The 25,743-nt window shown below is 38.9% G+C and overlaps 3 protein-coding genes across 7 annotated transcripts in view; all 3 read right to left on the reverse strand.

Annotated features, from left to right (window-relative positions):
• The window catches only part of alpk1 (alpha-kinase 1), an 859,942-nt gene that overhangs the window by 780,917 nt on the left and 53,282 nt on the right, over positions 1 to 25,743 (reverse strand). The window lies entirely within an intron of this gene.
• Positions 1 to 25,743, reverse strand: part of si:cabz01076231.1 — a 758,238-nt gene that overhangs the window by 309,031 nt on the left and 423,464 nt on the right. The gene's annotated exons all lie outside the window — the stretch shown is intronic.
• Positions 4,004 to 25,743, reverse strand: part of dctn1a (dynactin 1a) — a 46,962-nt gene continuing 25,222 nt past the window's right edge. For 4 of the 5 annotated variants that reach the window (XM_021477458.3, XM_073906374.1, XM_073906376.1 and 1 more), the window contains 15 exons: positions 22,238 to 22,390; positions 21,778 to 21,938; positions 21,515 to 21,683; positions 20,350 to 20,418; positions 19,936 to 20,148; positions 15,875 to 16,036; positions 15,644 to 15,775; positions 14,020 to 14,145; positions 11,465 to 11,607; positions 11,220 to 11,383; positions 10,534 to 10,664; positions 7,344 to 7,527; positions 7,059 to 7,132; positions 5,631 to 5,720; positions 4,004 to 4,316 (listed from right to left, as the gene is read on the reverse strand). In XM_021477458.3, the coding sequence (XP_021333133.1) occupies positions 4,179 to 4,316; positions 5,631 to 5,720; positions 7,059 to 7,132; positions 7,344 to 7,527; positions 10,534 to 10,664; positions 11,220 to 11,383; positions 11,465 to 11,607; positions 14,020 to 14,145; positions 15,644 to 15,775; positions 15,875 to 16,036; positions 19,936 to 20,148; positions 20,350 to 20,418; positions 21,515 to 21,683; positions 21,778 to 21,938; positions 22,238 to 22,390 (2,109 nt within the window). In that variant the 3' untranslated portion in view covers positions 4,004 to 4,178. 5 annotated transcript variants of the gene reach the window in all.

Here is a 25,743-nt window from a genome sequence, read left to right on the forward strand (position 1 = left end):
GTCTTGTTTTTCCATCTTTATTGCAGTCGTCTCCATAAGAAACGCGTCAAATGCATAAACTATTAAAACACTGAACCAACATGATGAAGAGTAAATCAACTGAAGCTCGGAGATGTTAAACACAGACAACAGTGACTGAAAACACACACACTTGTGCTTCAGTCTTGCATAAAACATGAATTACACAAAGCAGCCGTGTGTAAATGTAGGATTAAATAGTGGTTACCTCTAGATTGAGTTGGTCCTTTATAATGAAGCGCTGATGAAATAATCAATTACTGGTGCAAAACTACAATGCAAAAGTTAACTTATCAGTGAAAAATGAGTTTTAATTAGTGCTATTTAATGTGGATTTCCCTACAGCCTTTCTACATTTCCTCATTTCAGCTCCTCCACCAGATCAAGGTCATTCACTAAATAACTAATACACCTTGATGACTCTTATTATGCCAAATGTAAGACCAAATGTGAACCGTATAAAGTTTCAGAAGCTTTACCATATGCAGAAGTTCATTTCCAGAACAGGATAAAATATATAGAAAGGTAACCGTGACTTTTAGATCTCATAATTTAGGCTTTATATTTAAAAAAAAAGTCAGAAATGAGCAACATGTCAAACATTTTCTGGTTGAAAAGTCCAAAATTGTGAAGAAAAGAAACTATATATTTTTTTCAGCTGAAACAAAGTTTCTGTCTAAACTAAAATAAAATTATTTATTCTAAATTAATGCATCTTTACATCTCGCAATTTAAAGATTTTTGGCAAAAATAATGCAAAAATTGTGTTTAAAAAGTCAGAATTGTGAGAAATCACACAGCTGAAAGAGTCACAAGCCTAACAATAATACATATACAGCTTTATTCAGACTTGTTTGACTGCCTAATTTCAAGTTTTTTTGCTAAAAATAATGAGAAAATTGTGTGAAAGTCAGAATTATGCAAAAAACATAATAAATCTCACAACTGAAATAAAGTCGCAATCCTTTTTTTAACAATAATTTTTTTAGCCAGTTGTCACTTTAGTTGGAGAGGACAGTGGAGGTTATAAAGAGAAAAATATTGGGAGCAGAGAGAAGATAAGGGTCGGCAAAGGGAATCGTGAGCACCATGGTGCTTGTATGTCGGCGCACTTAACCACCAGGCCACAAACAAAATGTATATTTTTTTATTCGAACTTTGTACAACTTTATATGTTGTAGTTTGAAGTTGTCTGTTTACAAGGTTTTCCAAAAATAGTGCAAAAATTTTGTATTGTGTAGAATGTATTTAAGTTAGCAAAGCCTGTAAAACCCCCTTAAAGACAGCAAGATATAAAGATGCACAAATTTATAATAGATAAACTTTGGGTTTGTTAAAATTGCAACTATTTCAGTTGTGTGATTACAGCTGTTTTATATTTCACAACTTAGACCTTCTAGTAATGATTTTCTCAGGATTGTGAAAACCTCCAAACTCACAACTTCACTGCTAAAACTGTCAGATTAAACAGTGAGAAAACCTGTAACCTCTCAATAATAATAAAATAAGTTGCAGTCATAACATTAAGATGTATTTATTCTAAACTGGTGCAACTTTACAAATTACAATTTTAAGATCATTTGCAAAAATAATGAAAAAATGTGATTAAAAAGTCAGAATTGTGAGAGCTTATTTTCTCTATTCTTACAATAAATCTTTTTTAATTCAGTTTTTTTTTTGCAATTTTAATTGTGTTGCATTTTTCAAAATGTGAATTTACAAAAATAAAAAAATTGTGCGATAAAGTCAGAATTCTGCACAAAACAAACAATAAATAGTACAACAGAAATAGTCACAATCCTAACGAACTATATACATGTGTCTGTGTGTGTGTGTATATATATATATATATTTATTCTAACATTGTGCAACTTTATATCTTGTAGTTTGAAGGTAATATTGCAAAAAAATGTGATTTAAAAGTTAAAATCTGTGAGAAAAGCTTTAAACTTACACCTGAAAGCCACAATAAAAAGCTATTTTATCTTTGTAAAAGCCTAAAAAAAAAAAAAAACACAATATATAAAGTTGCACAAATGTATAATGAACACATTTTGTTTGTTAAAATCGTGACTATTTCTGTTGTGTGATTATATTTGTTTTATATTTCACAACTTAGACCTTCTAGTCATCTGATGATTTTCTCAGGATTGTGAAAGCACAAGTTCACTGAAAAAAGTGTTCGATTAACTAAATTGTGAGAAAACCTGTAAAATCTTAGCTGAAATAAAGCTGCAATCTTAACAGAAATAATTGGATGAATTTTTAATTCAGACTTTTTAAAAAAATGCAACAGTCAAAATTGCAAAACTGCCATTCAAAAATTGTTTTGCAAAAAAATAATGAAAAAAAATGTGGTTTAAAAAGTCAGAATTGTGAGAAATTAGTATAGACAGCCTAATAGTATATATATATATATATATATATATATATATATATATATATATATATATATATATATATTTATACAACAGTTCCTTATGGTTCTCGAATCTGATTGGCTGATAGCCATGATATATTAAGGTAATATCAGCACCCCTACAGCCTCTTTACCCTTTGTGTATTACTCCGCCCACATACAGCCAGCAGAAAGCAGACACTACAGATCTACAGTTTAAATTCTTGCTCAGCTGTTTAATTGCTGTTTAATTCATCACTATAATTGTGAATTTATAGTGCTTTGCAAAAAAAAATAAAAAATAAAAAAATAAAAAAACATGCAAAAATTGTGCAAGTCAGAATTTGTTTATGCAAAAGAAACCGATAAATAGTACAACCGAAAGTCGCAATCTTTACAAAAAAAAAAAAAGGTTTTTATTTTTACTTGGTGTCTATCTTTATATCTTGTAGTTTGAAGGTCCAAAATGTTGCAAAAATGTGATTTAAAAATTGTGCGAAAAGCTTCAAGCTTACACCTAAAAGCCACAACAAAACTGAGTCAGCGCCAATAGTGTAGTGGTTAAATTAGAGTTTGATTATCAGCTCGGCACTTCTCCTCTCTCTGCTCCCAATACTTTCCTGTCTCTAATCTCCATGGTCCTTTACTACTTAAAGGTGAAAACCCAGAAAACCAAATAATAATTGCAAGATATAAAGTTGCATCACGTAACAATGTAAAATAATGCAATATAGAGAAATTAATTAGTGCGATCCTGACCTTCTGCAAGATAGAAAGTTGCACAAGCATATAATAAATCTATTTAGTGGTTGTTAAATTGTGACTTTATTTCAGTTGTGTGATTCTAGTCATTTTATACTTCACAACTTAGATGAAATACAGTATTACTAGAGGTATTAATTATTCATTTGATTATTTTCTCAAGATTATAAACTCACAACTTCACTGCATAAATGTTAAGTCTAAACTATGAGAAAACCTGTAATATCCCATCTGAAAACAGCTGCAAACCTAACAAAATTAATCCGATTTATTTTTAATTCAGACTTTCTCGTCATCAAAAACTGTGTGATCAAGTCAGAATTATGAGAAATCCTATAAACTGAGAGCTGAAGCAGCCACAATCCCAACAAACAATAATGCAACATATAAACAAGCTGCACACATTTATAAAGACATTTTTAGTATTGCACTGCTATATGAGCTGTGTGATTATAGATTTATTTTAATGTAAAAGCACAGTTCTTTCCCTCACAGCTCAATATTTGTGAATTAGTGAGTTTACAGGCTTTGATAAAACTCAGATTAAGTGAAAACCTGTAAATCACACTGAAATAAAGCCGAGATTACAAGAAGAAGAAATAAATCAGTGTGTTGTATATTTGTGCAACTTTAAATCTCACAATTCTGACTTTAATTCCGAGTCAAAAAATAAACGCTGAGATGATCAGCCACGATTACCTGATTATTTACTTCATCCTGCAGCCAGAAACCGATCTCTACAGCTCATGGCTTCACCACAATAAAGCTGATAGCCGTGTGTGTGTGCGTGTGTGTGTGTGTGTGTGTTTGCATCAGGAGATTCTCTTGACTGAACAGTATTTAATATCAAATCCATCAAAAAAATACAAATGCATAAACAGAAAGTGTGTGAGAAGCAACACACTAGCAGTGTGTGTGTGTGTGTGTGTCTTTGGCCTGATCAGCCAGATGTTCCTGAGGGAGTGTGTGTGAGAGTGTGTGTGTGTGTGTGTGTGTGTGTTTACGTCATGAGCAGGTGGTGCACGCGCTGGAGCTGCTGCTGTGACAGGACGAGTGTGTGCTTCTGCTCTTTTCCTCGAGCGCACGGGATCATCAGCTTCGACACCAACACACAGCCACTCTGTTGCTCCTGCTGCGCCTGATACACACACACACACATTACACACACATTATACACACACATCACATACACAGTAAATCTGCTCAGACTTTAAGGCTCTTCTACAGTATTTTACTGCTACTTTACTACATGTAAATCACTATTTACAATTTACTACATGTAAATCACACACACACACACACACACATGCACAGAGAGAGAGAGAGACATGTATGCATGTAAGTTCAGCACAAGTGTGAATGAGTGAGCTGTAAACACTGAACACAGCTCTGCTTCACTCTGATGCCGCTGGCCTGTTTGGTTCGGCACTTGCGATGGATGGATTTGCTCTTCAGCAGTGCATATTAAACCACACTGAACTGAACGCTGAACACTGGACTGACACTGTTTACATTCACCATGATCTTCTATGTGAAGCTGCTTTGACACAGTCTACACTGTAGAAGCTCTGGAGAAATGCACACGAATTAAATTGATAATCTACAGTTACTGAAAATAAAGAATAATGCTGTGCAAAGACCAAACTAAAGTTGTTTTGACAATGCGTGTGTGTGTGTGTGTATAATACATATTTATTATGTATGTGAGATACACACGCACACACACACACACACACACAAACATATAGAAACAAAACTATACAACATTATTTTGCTACATACAGTTGGAAGCAGAAGTTTACAGACACTCTAAATAAAGGAGCATAACCATTGTTTAATAAATGTCTGCTGGTAAACGATACTAAACGTTTACTATTTTAGGTCCGTTAGGATTACCTACATGATTTACATTCGCTAAATGCCAGAATAATCCGAGAATTTTATTAATTTCTCGACAGTCAAAAGTTTACACACATTTGCTTGGTATTTTTTGTCTTTGCTGTTAAACTGTATAACTTTGGTCAAGTGTTTTGCGTCTCCTTCCACAAGCTTCTCACAATAGTTTGCAGGAATGACATGGTCTGTTTAGATGGCATTTCATGCTGTTCAGAGAAAAGGTACCAAGAGAAAAGGTTGAAATTGAAATATGAAATGTGAAATATGAACAAATTGCGATTAATCTTCACCAAGCACAATTAAATATATAAAAACTAAATAGAAATGTGTGTACAAATTAAAAACTAAACTAAAACTAACTACAATACTGATAAAACAACGATAATCTAAACTGAAATGTACAGCAAAAGTCAAAATAGTATCAAAATTACAAATGCTAAACTATAATAAACTTAATAACACACACACACACACACACACACACACACACACACACACACACACACACACACACACAGTGTTTAATGAATGTGTGTGTGTATTTTTGAGCACTAACCTTAACGAAAGTGGCCGTGGGGAAGGTGGCAAAGTCGGACGGCACCGACGCTCCGGGCTGCTGGGAAACCACATGCTGCGACACTTCAGCCTGACACACAAACACAGGATCAACACCAGAATACACCCATGCGGACTCGCTTGCTATCAAACATCATGTCACATTCAGCCTGATTTTAATGCAATGTCAGGTCGTACTCATATTGCCGAAGGTGCAGTGTGTATGACTGACACCTAGTGGTCTGAATAGGTACTGCAGTCCTAATTTAAAACTTTTTTTTCCCACCCGGCCCCCCACAAATTGCCAGACTGACGACACAAAGGCTCCATTTACACTGCCAGTTAAATGTGAGCCAGTTCTGATTTTTTGCTTATAAGTGACACAGATCGGATCGAGGAAAGTGGTCAGTCTCCATAATTTGCTCCCACCAGACCTGAGAGTTTTCTCGTACTGTGACGCCTGCTGCGCTGTCATTTGTCTGCCGTGTCTGTCTGTGTGTCTGTTTTGCTCCCTCTACAGATGCGCTGTAACATTGCGAGGCATAATCAGGTGGATGGGGGAACACCTGAGTCTAAGTGAGCGCTCTTTTATCAGCGTCCTGCCACTGTTTGACAGACAGAGATTCTTCCGGCTAAGGGTTGGACGGAGACCAGTGGCGTGCGAGTTGGCGGGGCGTTTTTGCCTAATGTTTGATCACAGTGGGCTTAAAAATAAAACTTTTGTAACGTGACTTTTGGCTTCCCCCTCTGTTTTTTACTTGTTTCGCCTCGAGTGCGTAACAGTACCCACAAATTCCTCTGAATGGTGGAGGACACCATATTTAAACCATAGGCCCTTTCCCACCTCCGCCTCTAAATCATCTTAAAGTTGGGAAACTTTGTGTTTTAACTTTTTCTTTTTGTCGCTATTAATACACGCACTGCGGGCTACACATAGAACAACTCTATTCTCTCTAGTGCACACACAGGGCTACATCTTCAACTTCACACACACACACACACAGACATCAGGGCTATACCATTACTTAAACTGCATGGGGGTAAATCTAGACTAAACGATTCACTGCTTATACTACACTTCGCATATTTCGCTGAGCTAAAAACAAGACAATTTCTTCCATCGTGGCTGATGTGGCGCAGGTGCTAATACCTACCTTTATATGGGTGACGATTAAAACAGCGTGTAAACAGACAGACTACAAAATCAGATATAGGCAACAAATCGAAATAGGCCATCAAGACCTGACAGTGTGAACGGGGCCAAGCAGGAGCGAGTGTGCTTGACAAATAAGCCTCATGATGTGTTTCCACTTCAGCATCAAATCAGCGTTTAACACACTTACATAGATACACGGGTAAGAAATGAGTGTCTGTCAGTCTGTGTGTATAGAAATGTGTGTGTGTGTGTGTGTTTACTAATGGCACTAACCTGCAGTTTATCCAGAGCGTCACTGAGAGACTTCATCTTCGCCGTCTGCTCCAGCAGCTGAGCACTTGCACTCGCTACACACACACACACACACACACACACACACACACACACACACACACACACACATTTATTTGCAACATTAAACGGGATTTCTCTTAGAAATAATTGATGCTCTGTTAAAGGTTCTGCCAATCTGTCAGTTTCCAGAGAAGAAGTGCAGCAACACAAGAGTTTTCAACATTAATCATCATCAGAATTATGTCCACACACACACGTACACACCTGTGGTTTTGCCGGTGATGTCCACCACTTTGAGTCCTGCGCTCATCTTCATCAGGTTGTGCAGCAGTACGTCGGTCTTCCTCTGTAGGGCCCCAGCGGCTGTGTTCTCCTTCATCATCACACTCTTCATGTTCGGCACCTGCAGTGGCGGCAGCGATGACAGCTGCGCACGCATCCGCTCCGCCTGCAGGGGTCACACACACACACACACACACACACAAGCACGCTAAGTTACATTCAGAAGAACTCATCCCCATGCCCTAGTCCATTCAAAGGGTTTTCTCTCCAGAGGGACAGGTTAGAAGGGATGAAGGGTGTTGGACTCAAATAAGCTTCTTAATAAAACACTCTTCTGAGTCATAATAACAAACACTATTGAGCTTATTCTGCCCTGTGGAGGTTAAAGCTCATTTTTGCGATTGTTTTAGCACTTCTGACTTAGTTTCCTATGGGAGAAATTACTCGGAATAACTAGATTCTTAAAGTTTGAGGACAAACTTTGAGGCTGGCTTGTGAACGCCTGATGTTAATAGTTTATTTAGTTTAAACAGTTTTAAAATGTATAAAAAGATAGATAGATAGACAGATAGATAATAGATAGATAGATTACCATGTTACTAGCATGATTCTAGTATGAATTAGCATGATTCTAGCATAAATTAACATGGTACTAGCATGATTCTAGCATGAATTAGCATGATTCTAGCATAAATTAACATGTTACTAGCATGATTCTTGTATGAATTAGCATGTTACTAGCATGATTCTAGCATGAATTAGCATGATAGATAGATAGATAGATAGATAGATAGATAGATAGATAGATAGATAGATAGATAGATAGATAGATAGATAGATAGATAGATAGATAGATAGATAGATAGATAGATAGATAGATAGATAGATAGATGGTGGGCTAGCATGAGTCAAACAAGTCAACCCCCGCTTCTCTACAATATTCTGAAACTGAGATATAGCTGCTGTTATATCGTTGCTAGGTTAGTCTGTTTTGCTGCTATGGAGTTGATTGACATCTTAGACTGATGATGTATCAAAGCTTCTTGCCAGTATGAACAGTTAAAAGCAACACCCATGTCTCTATCACACTGCAGCATGACGATATCAATCTGAACCTCTAATATGGCAGTCTATGGGACCGTTGCTAGGGTGCTGTATCTGGTTGTTAGGGGTGTGGCTAGAAAGTTAAAAGTTCATCAGTTATTGGTAGTTTGGTAGTCTGAGTTAAATGAGCCCAGTTAGAAGTCTGTGCGACAGTCTGATGTAGAGTTATGAGCTCACAAAGTTTGGTGCAATGTTAAGTCAATGGGATTTTTCCGACGGTCCCGGGACAATTTTCGGAAAACCGAAAGTCGGATCAGTCCGAAAAGATATAGCAATCCAAGTCAGACCAGTTTGGAGGTCTGGTGTGAGTTTGGTGGTCATAGCTCGATAGCTCTAGGAGGAGATAGAGTTTAATTTTTAGTCTCAGAAGAAAAATAGGATAACAATAGTCTGGCTTGCTACACAAGCCAGCCTAATAATCAACAGAAAACGGTCAAACTAGTCGCTCTGCAAACAAGTGTGTTCACGACTATACAGACAAAGCAGAATAATCGCATACAGACCCTGAGCACGCGTCAGTACTGTTGCCATATTGGTCAGGGCTCCCAGGATCAAAGTCAGTCAACCACACTAGTCAAGACTAAAGCCTGATTTATACTTCTGCGTCAGGTGACCGGCGTAACCCACGGCGCAGGCAACGCGCGTGGCTGTGCATTTATACTTCTGCGCGCTGTCTCTGTCGGTCTGCATTAACACTTCCGAAACGCTAGTTGGCAGTGAGGTGTAAATGTTCCTCTGTGTCGAGTTTCTTCGCTACTTTTTTGCATTTCCTGAACACTTCCGGGATGTACAAGTGGCTTAAACTCTCTGATTTTGAGGCAGGAACCGGCGGACGTGCAACAACTTTAACTATGAGGTAAAAAAAAAAACAAAACTTTCCATCCGGAGCTCCTTCACGGTACTCCACACTTGTAAACAATCGCTCGCGCCATTCACGCGGCTCTCGGTCCCGCCCAGACTCGTCAGCGCTACCAAGCCGACCAATCACAGAGCTTACGCTACGCGTCGCTGCGATGTGTAGTTACATTTTTTGAGAGGTGCACGTCAGTGACGGCGATGGCCACGGCGAAGGGCTATGCGTCAGCGCCGTAGCATACGCCGGTGTTTGACGCAGAAGTATTAATCAGCCTTAAAGCTAATCTGAAGATGCTGGACTTTGGTGCTGCGTATGGGTGTAATAATGCGCAAACAAAGAAAACACCTAAAGTTACAAACAATAATTCAGATTAGAGTGATCATGTGGTGAATGCTGATCTCATGTTGAGCCCAATGAGCCTTACATCTAAAAATAGAGCACGGGCGTTCCTTTAGTGACATCGCTTTGACTCACACGCTGAAAATGGTGGACGTGAAACAACAAACTTAGGATATGGTGATGCGCGCAGCTGTCAATCAATATCAGTGGGCGGGGGGACCGCACTCCTACATCAAGTTGCGGTCGGTCTGAAAACCGCTCCAATTGGTCCACTGTTTTTATGTTGTTAAATTGGAAAAAAAAGCACTGTGTGTGTTTATATCAGCCCACTATGACGGTCTATACACTATACTTACATACACGTCTGTCCAAACAGCTTGAAAAGGAGATTTTTCACCATAGGTGCCCTTTAAAAAACTCCTAAACTTGATTTAGGGTGGCATAATTGATAAGTATTTTTCTAATTTTGCGGATTTCCAATCTGCCATTAACAGTCCTCACCTGTTTCCTGTGCAGCGCATGAGAGTTGATATGGTAACTACACATGAGAAGCGCATTTATTTCGAACTGTGATCAAAACTGACTGGAACTACCTGCGCGATTCAATGAAAATAACGCACACCCACCAGCCAATCAGAGTCAAGGATTTCAACAGACCAGGAAAAAAAAATAAAATAAATAAATATATATATATATATATATATATATATATATATATATATATATATATATATATAATTATTATTATTAATATAACATATATTATTAATATTATTAATAATATATATATATTATTCACACACACACACACACACACACACACACACACACACACACACACACACACACACACACACACACACACACACACACCTTGAGTCTGTAGTTTTCGCTCTTGAGCTGCTTGATGGCGATTCGCTGGACATCGATCTGCTGCTTCAGGAGTGGAGAATCAACCACCTGAACCACACCTGAGACACCTGCTGGAGCTGACAGCATCCCTCCTGCGTGCACACACAGACAGACACACACAGACACACATGATGAACACACGATGAACACACACTGCCCAAACAGTAGATACATTCCTTCATAAACAACTGTGTGTGTGTGTATGTGTGTGTTTGTAAAATGTGTGTCTGTTTGTATTTTTGTATGATTATGTGTTTGAGTGTGTGTGTGTGTGTTTGTTTTGTTTGAGTCTGAGTGTCGGTGTGTCTATGTATTTATCTGTGGGGTGTGTCTGCACGTGCGTGTGTGTGTGTATGTATGTAAATGTGTGTGTTTTTGTGTGCATGATTATGAGTGTTTGTGTGTATGTATATACCTGTGTATGTGCGTGTCTGTCTGGGTGTATATGTAAATGTGTGTGTTTGTTTGTGAGCGAGTGTGTGTCTGTGTGTGAACGCATGTGTATGCAAGTGTGTGTGTGTGTAATGGAAATGTGTTTGTGTGTAAATGTGTGTTGGTTTTGTGTGTGTGCCAGTGTGATTGTATATGTATGCAAATGTGTGTGTGAAAATGTGTGTGTGTGTGTGTGTGTATGTGTGTGTGTATACCTGCAACATTCCCGGTGACAATAGATGCGATTCCAGACGCTGGTTGCCCCCGAAGACCTTCAGTGGCTCGTGATTGGCTGCTGATCCTCTGCTTAAGCTCCGCCTTCTCGGACTCCAGCTGGTCGATGTCAGCCTGTAGCGCGTCCATGGTCTCCTCGAACTCTCTGCAAAAACACACACACACACACACACTCAGCACACAGCTCCACAAACTGGTTCAAAGTGTGATCAGCAGAATCTCCTACTTCTCCTTCTTCTTTAGAGTGTTCAGAGCTTCATCTAGTTTGGTCTGGATCTTCTCCACCCGCTCGTCTGCATCTTTGGTCGACGTGTCCAGCTTTTTCTCCAACAAACTCAGACGAACGTTCGCCTCGCTCAGCTCCTCGCCCTGCAGATCAGACCGAAAAAGTCCATTTTACTCACAATACTGTGTTATTATTGAGTTTCTCCACTGAAAATAACTCAAAGAATGAATGAATCAGTTTCTGAACGAGTCATGAGTCAAATGATTCATTTAAGCATTCCAGTCTCTTGCTCCATTTCAAAATGAATCGTTAGAATGAATCAATGATAAATATATTACAGCTGTGCAAAGTTTAATATTAATAACATTAAAATAATAATAATTAGTAACTAATCATATTTAAAATAAAAGATCGTTTAGACATATTATATGTGTTTGTTTTCCTTATTTATTATGTATATATAATGAACACATATATAGAAATAAAATGATACGATTTTGCTAGATAGATATATAAATTATATACAATTTGTTTCATATTCACATACATTTTAAGTCTAAACATAAGTAAACATTGTTCTGTGTGTATTTATGTATATATAAATACACAAACACTTCAATAATATCAAAACTAACTTTCATTTTAGATTCGATTCATATTTATTTAACAGTTCTGTCTAGTTTATATCAATGTTAAGTCATTTTACACAATATTTTGTTATTTTTGAGTAAAGCCAATGGAAATAACTCTGTCATTTGAGTGTTTCAGAGCAACACTTCCCGAATGAATCAGCTTCTAAACGAATCCTTTGAGTCAAATGATTCAATTAAACGATCCTAAAAACAGTCCGGGGCTGTTTCTCAATTCCAAGAACGCAGAGAACGGACTTGAGTTCTTGTGGACACTGGTCCTTGAGTTCTTGTGGACACCGGTCTTGCCAGGTGTCCTCCGAAAAACGAACTCTGGAGAACACGAGAACAGAGAACGCGTCCTGTGAGAAATGAGATGCATCACATGACCTTCACTCGTTTTAAATGTAAAATGATTTAAACTTTACAGCATTCATACAGCGAGTTATTGATTTTCCCCTTTTCACAATATATACTCTGCATAAAGCCTTTACAAATATACATTGCACAATACAAATAAAAAGATTTTTATACTAATTTCAGCAAACAAACACCCTTAAAGTGTGTTAATTTCCCTATTAAGATGTCCATGGTAATGCTTATATTCACAGTTTCATTTAGGGAAACTCCTGAGGTAAATAAGTGATATCTCTGAACTTTAATAATAAATCTAAATAAAATGCTGCGCTTCCCACCTCCAGTTGCAATGACTTCTGGGACTTCTAGAACGAGATTTGTGCTCAAGTCTGAATAGGTGCATCCTCGATATCAAGATCACATCCGTATAGTTACAAGTGTCCTCTGTTCTTGCGGTCTTGAGTATTAGAACTGAACTTTGGCAGCTGATGATGATGTTACACGAGAACACAAGGCATGGTTGTTGCTGCCAGACGGCTGCACTGAGTATTTCAGAAACTGCTGATCTACTGGGATTTTCACGCAAAATCATCTCTTGGGTTTACAGAGAATGCTCCAACAAAGAGGAAATATCCAGTGAGCGGCAGTTCTGTGGGCGCAAATGCCTTGTTGATGAGGCCAGAGGTCAGAGGAGAATGGCCAGACTGGTTCCACTGGACTACAGAAGATTGGAGAAACGTTGCCTGCTCTGATGAGTCTCCATTTCTGCTGACACATTCAGATGCTCGGGGCAGAATTTGGCCTCAACAACATGAAAGCATGGATCATCCTGCCTTGCATCAACGGTTCACGCTGGTGGTGGTGGTGTAATGGTGTGGGGGAGATTTTCTTTGGGTCCATTAGTACCAATTGAGCATCAACGCCACAGCCTACCTGAGTATTGCTGCTGACCATGTCCATCCCTTTATGAGCACAGTGTCTCCATCTTCTGATGGCTACTTCCAGCAGGATAACGCAGCATGTCATAAAGCTCAATCATCTCAGACTGGTTTCTTGAACATGACGATGAGTTCACTGTACTCAAATGGCCTCCACAGTCGCCAGAGCTCGATCCAATAGAGCAGCTTTGGGATGTGGTGGAACGGGAGATTGGCATCATGGATGTGCAGCCGACAAATCTGCAGCAACTGTGTGATGCTGTCATGACAATATGGAGCAAAATCTCTGAGGAATATTTCCAGCAGCTTGCTGAATCTCTGACACCGAGGATTAAGGCAGATCTGAAGGTGAAAGAGGTCCAACCCGGTACTAGTGAGGTGTACCTAATAAAGTGGCCAGTGAGTGTTTTATAAATGTGTGCATCACAACTTTTATGGTTAACACTAGAGCTGTTTAATGATTAAACATGAATAATGGCATACAAATAAGTCTTTAAATAATATGTGTGTGTGTGTGTGTGTGTGTGTGTGTGCTGTGTATGTTTATTATGTTTATACAAAAGCACACGCACGTACATTGCGTTGTGTATTTAGTGTTGTGTATAGTGTGTATTGGTGTGTGTTTTGTGACCTTTATCTTGAGGGACTTCTTCAGCTCCTTGATGACGGTCTCTCGATCCTCCAGTTTGTTCCCCAGACCCTCAGCGTCCGTCATCTCCGCTCGCACCGCAGCCGCACGCGTCTCCACTGGAGGAGGCTGAACACACACACACACCCAGTCATATGATTGTGTACTGTATGTGTGTCGAGTGAGGGAGCGAGTGTTTGTGTAAGTGTGTTAGAGGGCGTGTGTGAGAGTGAGTGTGTGTGTGTGAGCAAGTTTAATAAGCAAATTTTTGTGTATCTGCGCATGTTTGAGAGCCAGTTTGAGAGGGAAAGAGAGTGTGTATGAAAGTGTGTGTTTGTGTGTGTGTGCGCATGTAAGAGAGAATGCATGTATGTAAGAATGGGCGCGTGTTTGTATGTGGGAGAGTGTGTATGGGAATCTGTATGTGTGTGTGTTTGTGTGTTTTTTGTGTGTGAGAGAGTGTGTATAATTGAATGTCTGTTTATGTGAATGTTTATGTATGTACTTGTGTGCGAGTGTATACGTATTGTTGTGTGTGTGTATCCCAGAGAGTGTGTACGTATTGGTGTGTGTGTGTATCTGAGAGAGTGTATACGTATTATTGTGTGTGTGTATCTGAGAGTGTATACGTATTGGTGTGTGTGTGTATCTGAGAGTGTATACGTATTGGTGTGTGTGTGTATCTGAGAGTGTATACGTATTGGTGTGTGTGCGTATCTGAGAGTGTATACGTATTATTGTGTGTGTGCGTATCTGAGAGTGTATACGTATTGGTGTGTGTGTATCTGAGAGAGTGTATACGTATTGTTGTGTGTGTATCTGAGAGTGTATATGTATTGGTGTGTGTGCGTATCTGAGAGTGTATACGTATTGGTGTGTGTGTGTATCTGAGAGTGTATTCGTATTGTTGTGTGCGTATCTGAGAGTGTATATGTATTGGTGTGTGTGCGTATCTGAGAGAGTGTATACGTATTGTTGTGTGTGTATCTGAGAGTGTATATGTATTGGTGTGTGTGCGTATCTGAGAGAGTGTATACGTATTGTTGTGTGTGTATCTGAGAGTGTATACGTATTGTTGTGTGTGTGTGTATCTGAGAGAGTGTATACGTATTGGTGTGTGTGTGTATCTGAGAGAGTGTATACGTATTGGTGTGTGTGTGTATCTGAGAGAGTGTATACGTATTGTTGTGTGCGTATCTGAGAGTGTATATGTATTGGTGTGTGTGCGTATCTGAGAGTGTATACGTATTGGTGTGTGTGTGTATCTGAGAGAGTGTATACATATTGTTGTGTGCGTATCTGAGAGTGTATATGTATTGGTGTGTGTGCGTATCTGAGAGTGTATAAGTATTGGTGTGTGTGTGTGTATCTGAGAGAGTGTATACATATTGGTGTGTGTGCGTATCTGAGAGAGTGTATACGTATTTGTGTGTGTGTGTGCGTATCTGAGAGAGTGTATACGTATTGGTGTGTGTGTGTGTGTGTGTATATCTGAGAGAGTGTATACGTATTGGTGTGTGGATGTATGTGAGTGTGTATACACGTATTTGTGTGTGCGAGAGTGTGTGTGTGTATATATATATATATATATATATATATAAGTGTAAGTGTGTGTGTGTGAGTGTACCGGGCGCTGTGGTCTCTCCGAGTCGTACTCTCCCTCCTGCATGGCGGTGGCCATCTTGTTCATGGTGGCGATGACGGCGCTGCAGGACTGACGCAGACACTCGTACGGGTTCAGTCCCTGTGTGCCGTACACCTGCATCACACACACACACACACACACACACACACAGAGATACGGTCAGCAGCTGCGATCCTCAGACAGAGTGTGTGTGCAGTGTGTGTAGTGTGTGACCTGCTCCACTGCTTTAAAGGCCACATCCTCGATCTTCACAGCGCTCAGTCCCTCTTGCTCCTGCAGTGGCGCCATCATCTGAGCGCCGGCCGCAGACACTTCCTGTAGCACCGCCACCACACGCGCCAGCTGCTTCCTGCTGTCCGCCAGCGCCTCGCTCACCTGCACATACACACACACCAGCGACAGGTAAGGAATAGTTGACGATGTGTGGTTGAGTTATTAGGTAATAACACACACTGGAGCTGTCAGTATGGATGAACACTGAATCACACACTCACATGTACTCATAAAGGTAATATGCAGGAGTCCTGAAGGCTATTTCAATACCTTTTTTAAAGACCTTCTCAGAATATTTGAAGAGCTCACCGCCACTTCGAGCTCTAATCAGTGTCAAACCTTTAACGTAATGAACAGCTGTAGTTAAATCAATGAATGGAGCATGACCATGCAACAGAACTCGGATACGCTCAGAAGAATCAAAGCTTGAAAGAGTTAATTACGCGGTTGTCTTCAGCGACAGGCTTCAGCCACAGTTTAAACTCGTCTTGCTGAAACCAGGAGTACGCAACCTTACATTTCCCCATTGTGCCCTCTGTTTCGCTCTATGCTTTCGCTACATGTGAAGAACGACACACCAACTTCCCACATTCGTCTCAGATTACGTGACATCACCCAGACCGAGGAGCTTGGTCGGATACAACCAATCGTGTGGATAGAGCACGCCGTTGTTAATATTAGGAGGAAAATAAGTATATTTATGGTCTTTTGGGAGTCAGAAACATTGGGCAGCGCTTAAAGAAAATTGAAGGCCTCGTAAAAACAGGATCAAGACTTTTTAATACATTTTAAGAGCCTTAATTTTCTCATAATTGATTTATCGACTTTTAACACTTTTTAAGACCCCTCAGACACCCTGTCATATGATGAAGCCTCAATGATGAACACTCAATATTACAGAAGAACTGAGAATGAAAAACACACACACACACACAGACACACGCACACAGACACACGCACACACACACACACAAGCACAACACAAACACAAGGACAACACACACACACACACAAGCACAACACACAAGCACAACACAAAGCGCAAAACGCACAACAAACACACAACGCACAAACATGCATGCACGCACACATGCACACATAACATGCAAACATGCTCACGTGCACACACACAAACATGCATGCACGCACACAAACACACATAAATGCACACACATGCATAGACACACACACACACACACACACACACACACACACACACACACACACACACACACACACACACACACACACAAGCACAACACAAACACAAGGACAACACACACACACACACAAGCACAACACACAAGCACAACACAAACACAAAGCGCAAAACGCACAACAAACACACAACGCACAAACATGCATGCACGCACATATGCACACAACATGTAAACATGCACGCACAAACATGCATGCACGCACACATGCACACAACATGCAAACATGCTCACGTGCACACACACAAACATGCATGCACGCACACAAACACACATAAATGCACACACATACACACATGCATAGACACACACACACACACGCGCACACACACGCGCACACACACGCGCACACACACGCGCACACACACGCGCACACACACACACACACACACACACACACACACACACACACACACACACAAGCACACGCGCACACACACACACACACGCATAAAGTAAAATCATATAGCACATATTAAATGGCCAGCAGTGAGTGAGGTTGTGTGTGTGTGTGAGTGTGTGTGTGTCACTGGCTGTGTGCAAAATCTATCCAAACATGCAAATTAAATTTCTGCACAAAACTGGATTATCACATAAAAGAATAAAGCAGAGTTTCCATCCAAAGAGTCAAAGAGACCAAAACCAACACTTCCTGATGAACTGGGGCCAAATATCAACAGTGAAAACTGCATTTACTGTGGTAGAAGAAGCTGTGTCAATCTTTCCTTAATTAAATAAATGACTTGCGCCTCGGAGGACAATGCTGACACACAATGAACGCCTGGTGAAGGTGTGAGACGCGGAGCACAGACGCTCTTGACAGTTCTGGAGGTCATTAATAATATAATAGTGCGATGGTTCAGGCATTTCAGAATGAGCAGAACAACATGTCAGATGTCCTCCAGTGTGCTCAGCCTGCTGCTTTACCCATTCACACACATTCATCTTCACACAGACAACATCACATGACCTTTATTAATGCTCATACCAAGGTTATAATAGTTTTGGATTTTTCATTAGTTTTAGTTTCTATTTCGTTTTGACTTTTTGTTTTCAAATTCAGTTAGTTTTCATTAGTTTTACAGGCAGATTTCCTAGTGTTTATTAGTTTCTATATTTTAAAATGTCTTAGTTTTAGTTTAGTTTTCATTAGTTTTAGTTTCAGTTTTCAGTTTCTAAATGAGGATATTTGTTAGGTACAAGATTCAAAATTAACAGGATTAATATTGTATAATAAAAACGCAGTCATACATTTTTTGAAACATGCATTCAGAGGACACATGAACACCATCATCTACCACAACCATCTACCCATCCTCAACTCCACATACAACAGCCCACAAGACAGCAGCCCTAAATACAATATGTGTGCAAGGTGAGTTTAGACGTAGTGATGGGCAGGGCCGGATTAACCAATGGGCATTATGGGCACATTATGCACACTCTCCATCACGAGCAAGAGAAGTAGGAATCATTAATAAGTGTGTGTATTATGGAGGACTCAGATTCCTAGAACTGGATTGGAGAGGTGTTATCCAAATCATGTGCATAAGAATGTAGAGTTATACATTAAAAATACCCTTAAATATAAATTTTAGTGCTGCTTCAGTGAACTTGAACAAGTATATTAATATCCATTAACTTCCCTTAGTTGTATTAGTATTTTTTTCAAAGTGTGCTTAAATGCTTTAGAAATAAGTTAAATCTCTGTAGACTAAAAATATATGTACTGTATATCATCTATTTAAAAAATGTGGGCAATACATTATAGATTAATTTTATTTAACAAATATTATATTAATATTATTTTTGATTAAACTATGGGGTGCGGCTATAGGGGGCCTACAAGACATTGTGCCCAGGGGCCTCTGAATTATTAATCCGGGCCTGGTGATGGGAAATTCAGATTTCTAACGCGGATGTTTGGACTCAACATTATGTAGTCAGCAGTTAAAAAACATCATCATGATCTGAAAAATGTCTTACAGGGGTGGGTGGGGGGTGGGTGGTATTAGGCTTGTTATTACGCAAGAAGTGGGTGAATAAGTGCTTACTGGAGACGCGAATCATTTCAAATGATTCAGTTCGATTTGGTGAACTTGTTCAACTGGTTCACTAAGAAAATCCGGTTACAAAGATTCGTTTGCGATCGCGATACAGAAATAAAACCCATTATTGGGCACAAACGTGTTGAAGTAACAGTTTAAAGTCTCTGTATTTAATGCTGTCACCGTCCTGCTGTCATGTCTACTTGTTTTTGTTGCGGGAGCAACAGAGAAGATGACTCGAGGACAACCGGCTCGATCTGCCCAATGGCAGAAGGAGACTCTGAGGTGCGAAAGGGTCAAACACAAACACCCGCAGCGCGGATTATATTTACTTCTAAAATGCTAACAGTAAGATTATTTATGAAATGCATTTAAAAATACAAAAACGAAGAAGGTTTTTGCTCTAATTCTAGTTAGTTTCAGTAAGTTTTGTATGTACACAATACAGTTTCACTTAGTTCTAGTTTTTGAAAAAACTTGTTTTTATTTTTATTTCAGTTAACGACAATTATTTTACATTTTAGTTTTCGTTTTTTCATTAGTTTTCGTTAACTATAATAACCTTGGCTCATAGTGGAATTTGTTCGGTAAAAGTGTTTCCATTTCACTTTAAGCGCTTCTTTTCTTATCGAATAAAAAGTTTATCCTACGTTTCCATCCAATAGGTGGATGGAAACGTAGCTAGTGAATGAGGGAGTGTGTGTGTGTGTGTGTGTGTGTGTGTGTGTGTTTATACCTGCTCAGAGAAGCGCAGTGCTGCAGGTATTCCCGGAGCATCAGTTCCTGGCATCCTCCTGCGGATCTTCTTGCAGAACTGACGGATGTCTCCACAGGAAGTGTCCAGGTCCTTTAGCAGCACACAGAGCTCCGCCCCTTCCTGTCCCGCCTGCAGAAACGCCCGCAGACGGCCCACCTCCGACCCCATACAGTCCAGAGCACTCTGGGTAAACTACAAGCCACAGAGAGCTGAACTCAACACTGATGTCTGACAGATGATTCACTGATTCAACTGAATCATCAAGAGACAAAACATCTCCATACTGGACTGAACATACAATGGTGTTTAGTTCACTGTAATAGCCATAGAATATCATTTCATTCAATATATACATACACACATATATTTATTTGACGATATGTAATGCTGTACCTTGATGTGGTCGGCCAGCTGGACAGTGCAGTCCTCAGGCTGATCACACAGATGAACACTGTACAGATGCTGAAACACACACACACCAGACCATGTTACTGCATATTATATGTGTGCATGTACTTACTGTATATATATAACTGTATCTATCTATCTATCTATATATATATATATAACTTTATCTATCTATCTATCTATCTATCTATCTATCTATCTATCTATCTATCTATCTATCTATATATATATATATATATATATATATGTATGTGTGTGTGTTCAAATGTTTATGTGTGTATGAGAATTTGAGATGTATGAGAGAGTAAGTGTGTGTGTGTGTGTGTGTTTGGGGGGGTTACATTTGCATGTGTTTGTTTGTATACGAGTGTATATGTACAATGTGAGTGTGTGTGTGTATGTGTATATGAGTGTATATGTACAGTGTGTTTGTGTGTGTGTGTGTGTGTGTGTGTGTGTATACGTGTTTGTATATGATTGTATATGTACAATGTGTGTGTGTGTGTATGTGTATATGAGTGTATGTGTACAATGTGTGTGTGTGTGTGTATGAGTGTATATGTACAATGTGTGAGTGTGTGTGTATGTGTGTAGATAAATGTATATATGTGTTTGTATATGAGTGTATATGTACAATGTGAGTGTGTGTGTATGAGTGTATATATGTGTTTGTATATGAGTGTATATGTACAGTATGTTTGTATGTACTTTGTGTGTGTGCAAACTGAATAAGTGTGTGCAAATGAGTGTTTGTACAACATGTGTGTTTGTATGTAAGTGTATGTGTACAGTGTGTTTGTATGTGAGCATGTGTGTATGTGTAGTGTGTGTATAATGTGAGCATATGAGAGTGTATATGTAAAGCGTATGTGTGTATTTGAGTGTATATGTACAGTGTGTGTGTGTGTGTGTGTGTGTGTATGAGTATATATATGTGTTTGTATTTTTAGTGTATGTGTGTGTGTGTGTTTGTGTGTGTGTATATATGTACAATGTGTGTGTGTATGAGTGTATATATGTGTATGTAAATGAGTGTATATATACATATATAATACATATACATATATACATACATACATACATACAGTGTGTGTGTGTGTGTGTGTGTGTGTGTGTGTGTGTGTGTGTGTGTATGTGTGTGTGTGTGTACCTGGTAGTATTTGATGGCTTTAGTGAGCGGCTCCACCTGCACCGTCTCGTCCAGCTGGTCTTTATGCAGCAGGTCGATCAGGAAGTCCAGCGAGCGCTCGTGAACACACATCTCAGAGTAGAGCATGCCCATGCGCTTATACACGTCTACACCACACACACTCAGAGCCCTGCGCACAAAACATACTGTCAATACACAACACACACACTGTGCAGAAAACACACAGTGAACACATCTCAGGTATAATGCTGATAGACACGTACAGCTCATATTTATGCAGCGTGGCCTGCAGGAGCGTCAGAGAATAAACCAGTCCTGAAGCGAAGCTCAGCTGTTCTCCAGCAGCTCCTCGCAGTCCAGCTCTCTCCAGCGACCCGCCAGTCAGATCAAACTTCTCCTGCGCCTGTTTACTGATCAGCTCCGCCTGCCACAACATCAGCACAACAGACAAATGAGTCATCCATTACCCACCTCCTGTCACCATTCAACTAACAAGAGCTCGTAATCAAGCGTTACAATTCTATTCATAAATATAGTTCTGTTACGATCAAGTTATTGCTTTAACTAACATCAACTAACCAGACTTTTAAGTATTGTTACAACTGTTTTAAAGCCATAGTTCTGTTACGATCAGATAAATTCAGCCCCGGTCTCTGTGAACAGTAAATGTGGTCAGATTGAGTGCTTGCGACTCTTGTAGCGTGTTAGAGAATAAAGCGAGACCTTGCAGATGAGTCTGGGGATGAGCAGCAGCACCAGGATGCAGTCGTGATCTCCGCCGTGCCGCAGGAAAGACTCAGGCATGAAGGAGGTCAGCAGAGACACCTGACGGTTCGCCTGGCTCACCTCCATCTTACGCAGCTCCATTTCTATGGCCTGCGTGCACACACACACACACACACACGTTTGCACAAAAGTTGAGTCCAAAATCCTACACTTTAAACTTATGCACTTATACATTATATGCTAAGCACTACATATTTATACACTAAGCGCTATACATACTTATGCACTTACACTATGTATTTAATTATACACTATGCGCTATACATACTTATGCACTTACACACTATGTATTTAATTATACACTATGCGCTATACATACTTATGCACTTACACACTATGTATTTAATTATACACTATGCGCTATACATACTTATGCACTTACACACTATGTATTTATTTATACACTATGCGCTATACATACTTATGCACTTACACACTATGTATTTAATTATACACTATGCGCTATACATACTTATGCACTTACACACTATGTATTTAATTATACCCTATGCGCTATACATACTTATGCACTTACACACTATGTATTTATTTATACATTATGCGCTATACATACTTATGCACTTACACACTATGTATTTAATTATACACTATGCGCTATACATACTTATGCACTTACACACTATGTATTTAATTATACCCTATGCGCTATACATACTTATACGCTTACACACTACGTATTTATTTATACACTATGCGCTATACATACTTATGCACTTACACACTACGTATTTATTTATACACTATGCGCTATACATACTTATGCACTTACACACTACGTATTTATTTATACACTATGCGCTATACATACTTATGCACTTACACACTACGTATTTATTTATACACTATGCACTATACATACTTATGCACTAACACACTATGTATTTAATTATACACTATGCGCTATACATACTTATGCACTAACACACTATGTATTTATTTATACACTATGCGCTATACATACTTATGCACTTACACACTATGTATTTAATTATACACTATGCGCTATACATACTTATGCACTTACACACTATGTATTTAATTATACACTATGCGCTATACATACTTATGCACTTACACACTATGTATTTATACACTATGCGCTATACATACTTATGCACTTACACACTATGTATTTAATTATACACTATGCGCTATACATACTTATGCACTTACACACTATGTATTTAATTATACACTATGCGCTATACATACTTATGCACTAACACACTATGTATTTATTTATACACTATGCGCTATACATACTTATGCACTTACACACTATGTATTTAATTATACACTATGCGCTATACATACTTATGCACTTACACACTATGTATTTAATTATACCCTATGCGCTATACATACTTATGCACTTACACACTATGTATTTATTTATACATTATGCGCTATACATACTTATGCACTTACACACTATGTATTTAATTATACACTATGCGCTATACATACTTATGCACTTACACACTATGTATTTAATTATACCCTATGCGCTATACATACTTATACGCTTACACACTACGTATTTATTTATACACTATGCGCTATACATACTTATGCACTTACACACTACGTATTTATTTATACACTATGCGCTATACATACTTATGCACTTACACACTACGTATTTATTTATACACTATGCGCTATACATACTTATGCACTTACACACTATGTATTTATTTATACACTATGCGCTATACATACTTATACACTATACACTTATACACATCCACACTATGTTCTTATGACCTATGCACTATATACACTACAAACATATGCACTATATACTCATACACTATATACTTATGCAGTATACACTTTTGCACTTTGTACATATGCACTATACCCTTATACACAATATAGTTATGCAGTATACACTTATGCAGTATGTACGTATGCATTATACACTTATGCACTATGCACTCATGGACTATACACTCATGCAGTATGCACTATACACTTGTGCACTATACCCTTATGCACTTATACATATTTTATGCATCTATACACACTTGTGCACTATGCACTCATGCACTATACACTCACAGACTACACACTATGCACTATACACTTTTACTTACGCAATACACATTTAGACACTATACAGTTCTGTACAATGGCCTATACACTATGCATTACACACTCATGCACTATGCACTTATACAGCAGGGTTTACGCTACATTCATTCTTCCATGGCAGGGCGCCTGCCAAAATTCATCCCGCCACGGCTACATTACAGCGTCTCATTTTAAACATCTTATTTTTTTAATAGCAGGTTATAAATCGCACCAAAACGTAGTAAAAGGTAAGTGAAGTATAACAGCACAAACTTTTCTGTAACCGCAGTAGTGATGTGCGTCATTTGTTTAACCCTTTAAGGTTACGTGCTGACTGACTGACTGACAGGTGCGTGATGAGTGAGGCTAGCAAACACGACGTACAGCCGTTTCACTTTCCTTCAACCAGGACACATTAAGATTGCTTTGTAAGTCTATTGGAGACATTCATAAATATTCCTAGCAAATCCAATAAATGTTGTAGACAGATGCACTAAATCGCACTTCAGCAGCGTTTATTTGAGAGCGCACAAGAAGATCTGCACACTCTTGAAGCAGCTTATATTTGAGGGGCGTGCAAGAAGTTCTGTGCACGAGCAGAGGAAATCGGCACACAAGCAAAGAGATCCGCATGCTCATAGGCTATGACATAAACGCCATCTCGACTTCTAATACTGCGCTCACGACATCTGTCATTGATATAACACCACAGGTATTTGGTAGATCTGTGTAAAAAAAAGGCCTGCCGCCAAAGCTGGAAAACATCCTAGAGGAAACACTGCACACTTTACACTTATGCACTGATACACTATATACTTTTGCACCTGTAGCCTATACAAAATGCATTTATACACTATGCACTATACACTTATGCACTGATTCACTATACACGTTTGCACAACAGCTTATACACTATGCACAATACATTATGCAATACACACTTAGGCGCTACCCACTTATACACTATACAATAGACACTATATAGACTATGCATTTATGCACTATACACTGGCCTTTGAAGTATGCACTTATGCACTATTTAATTATATACTTTTGCACACTATGCACTATACAGGTTTGCACTTACACACTATACACACATACACTTATACACTATGCACTATGCTCAATGTAGTGTGGAGTTTAGTGTCGTCCCAAATAGAAGCATTTTATTGTACTAGATGTTTTTGTTTCCTACGACATTTAACGGTTGCCAATTAGGGAAATAAATACCAAACTACCCTCATGAGGCAGCATAAATGACTTACTCAAGAGAATTTTGCTTTCACAATACAAAACAAATAAAAAATCCACCCTAAAGTATTATATTTTGAATAAATATCTTC

The sequence above is a fragment of the Danio rerio genome, chromosome 7 (assembly GCF_049306965.1).
Source record: "Danio rerio strain Tuebingen ecotype United States chromosome 7, GRCz12tu, whole genome shotgun sequence".
In the NCBI taxonomy this organism is placed as follows: domain Eukaryota; kingdom Metazoa; phylum Chordata; class Actinopteri; order Cypriniformes; family Danionidae; genus Danio; species Danio rerio.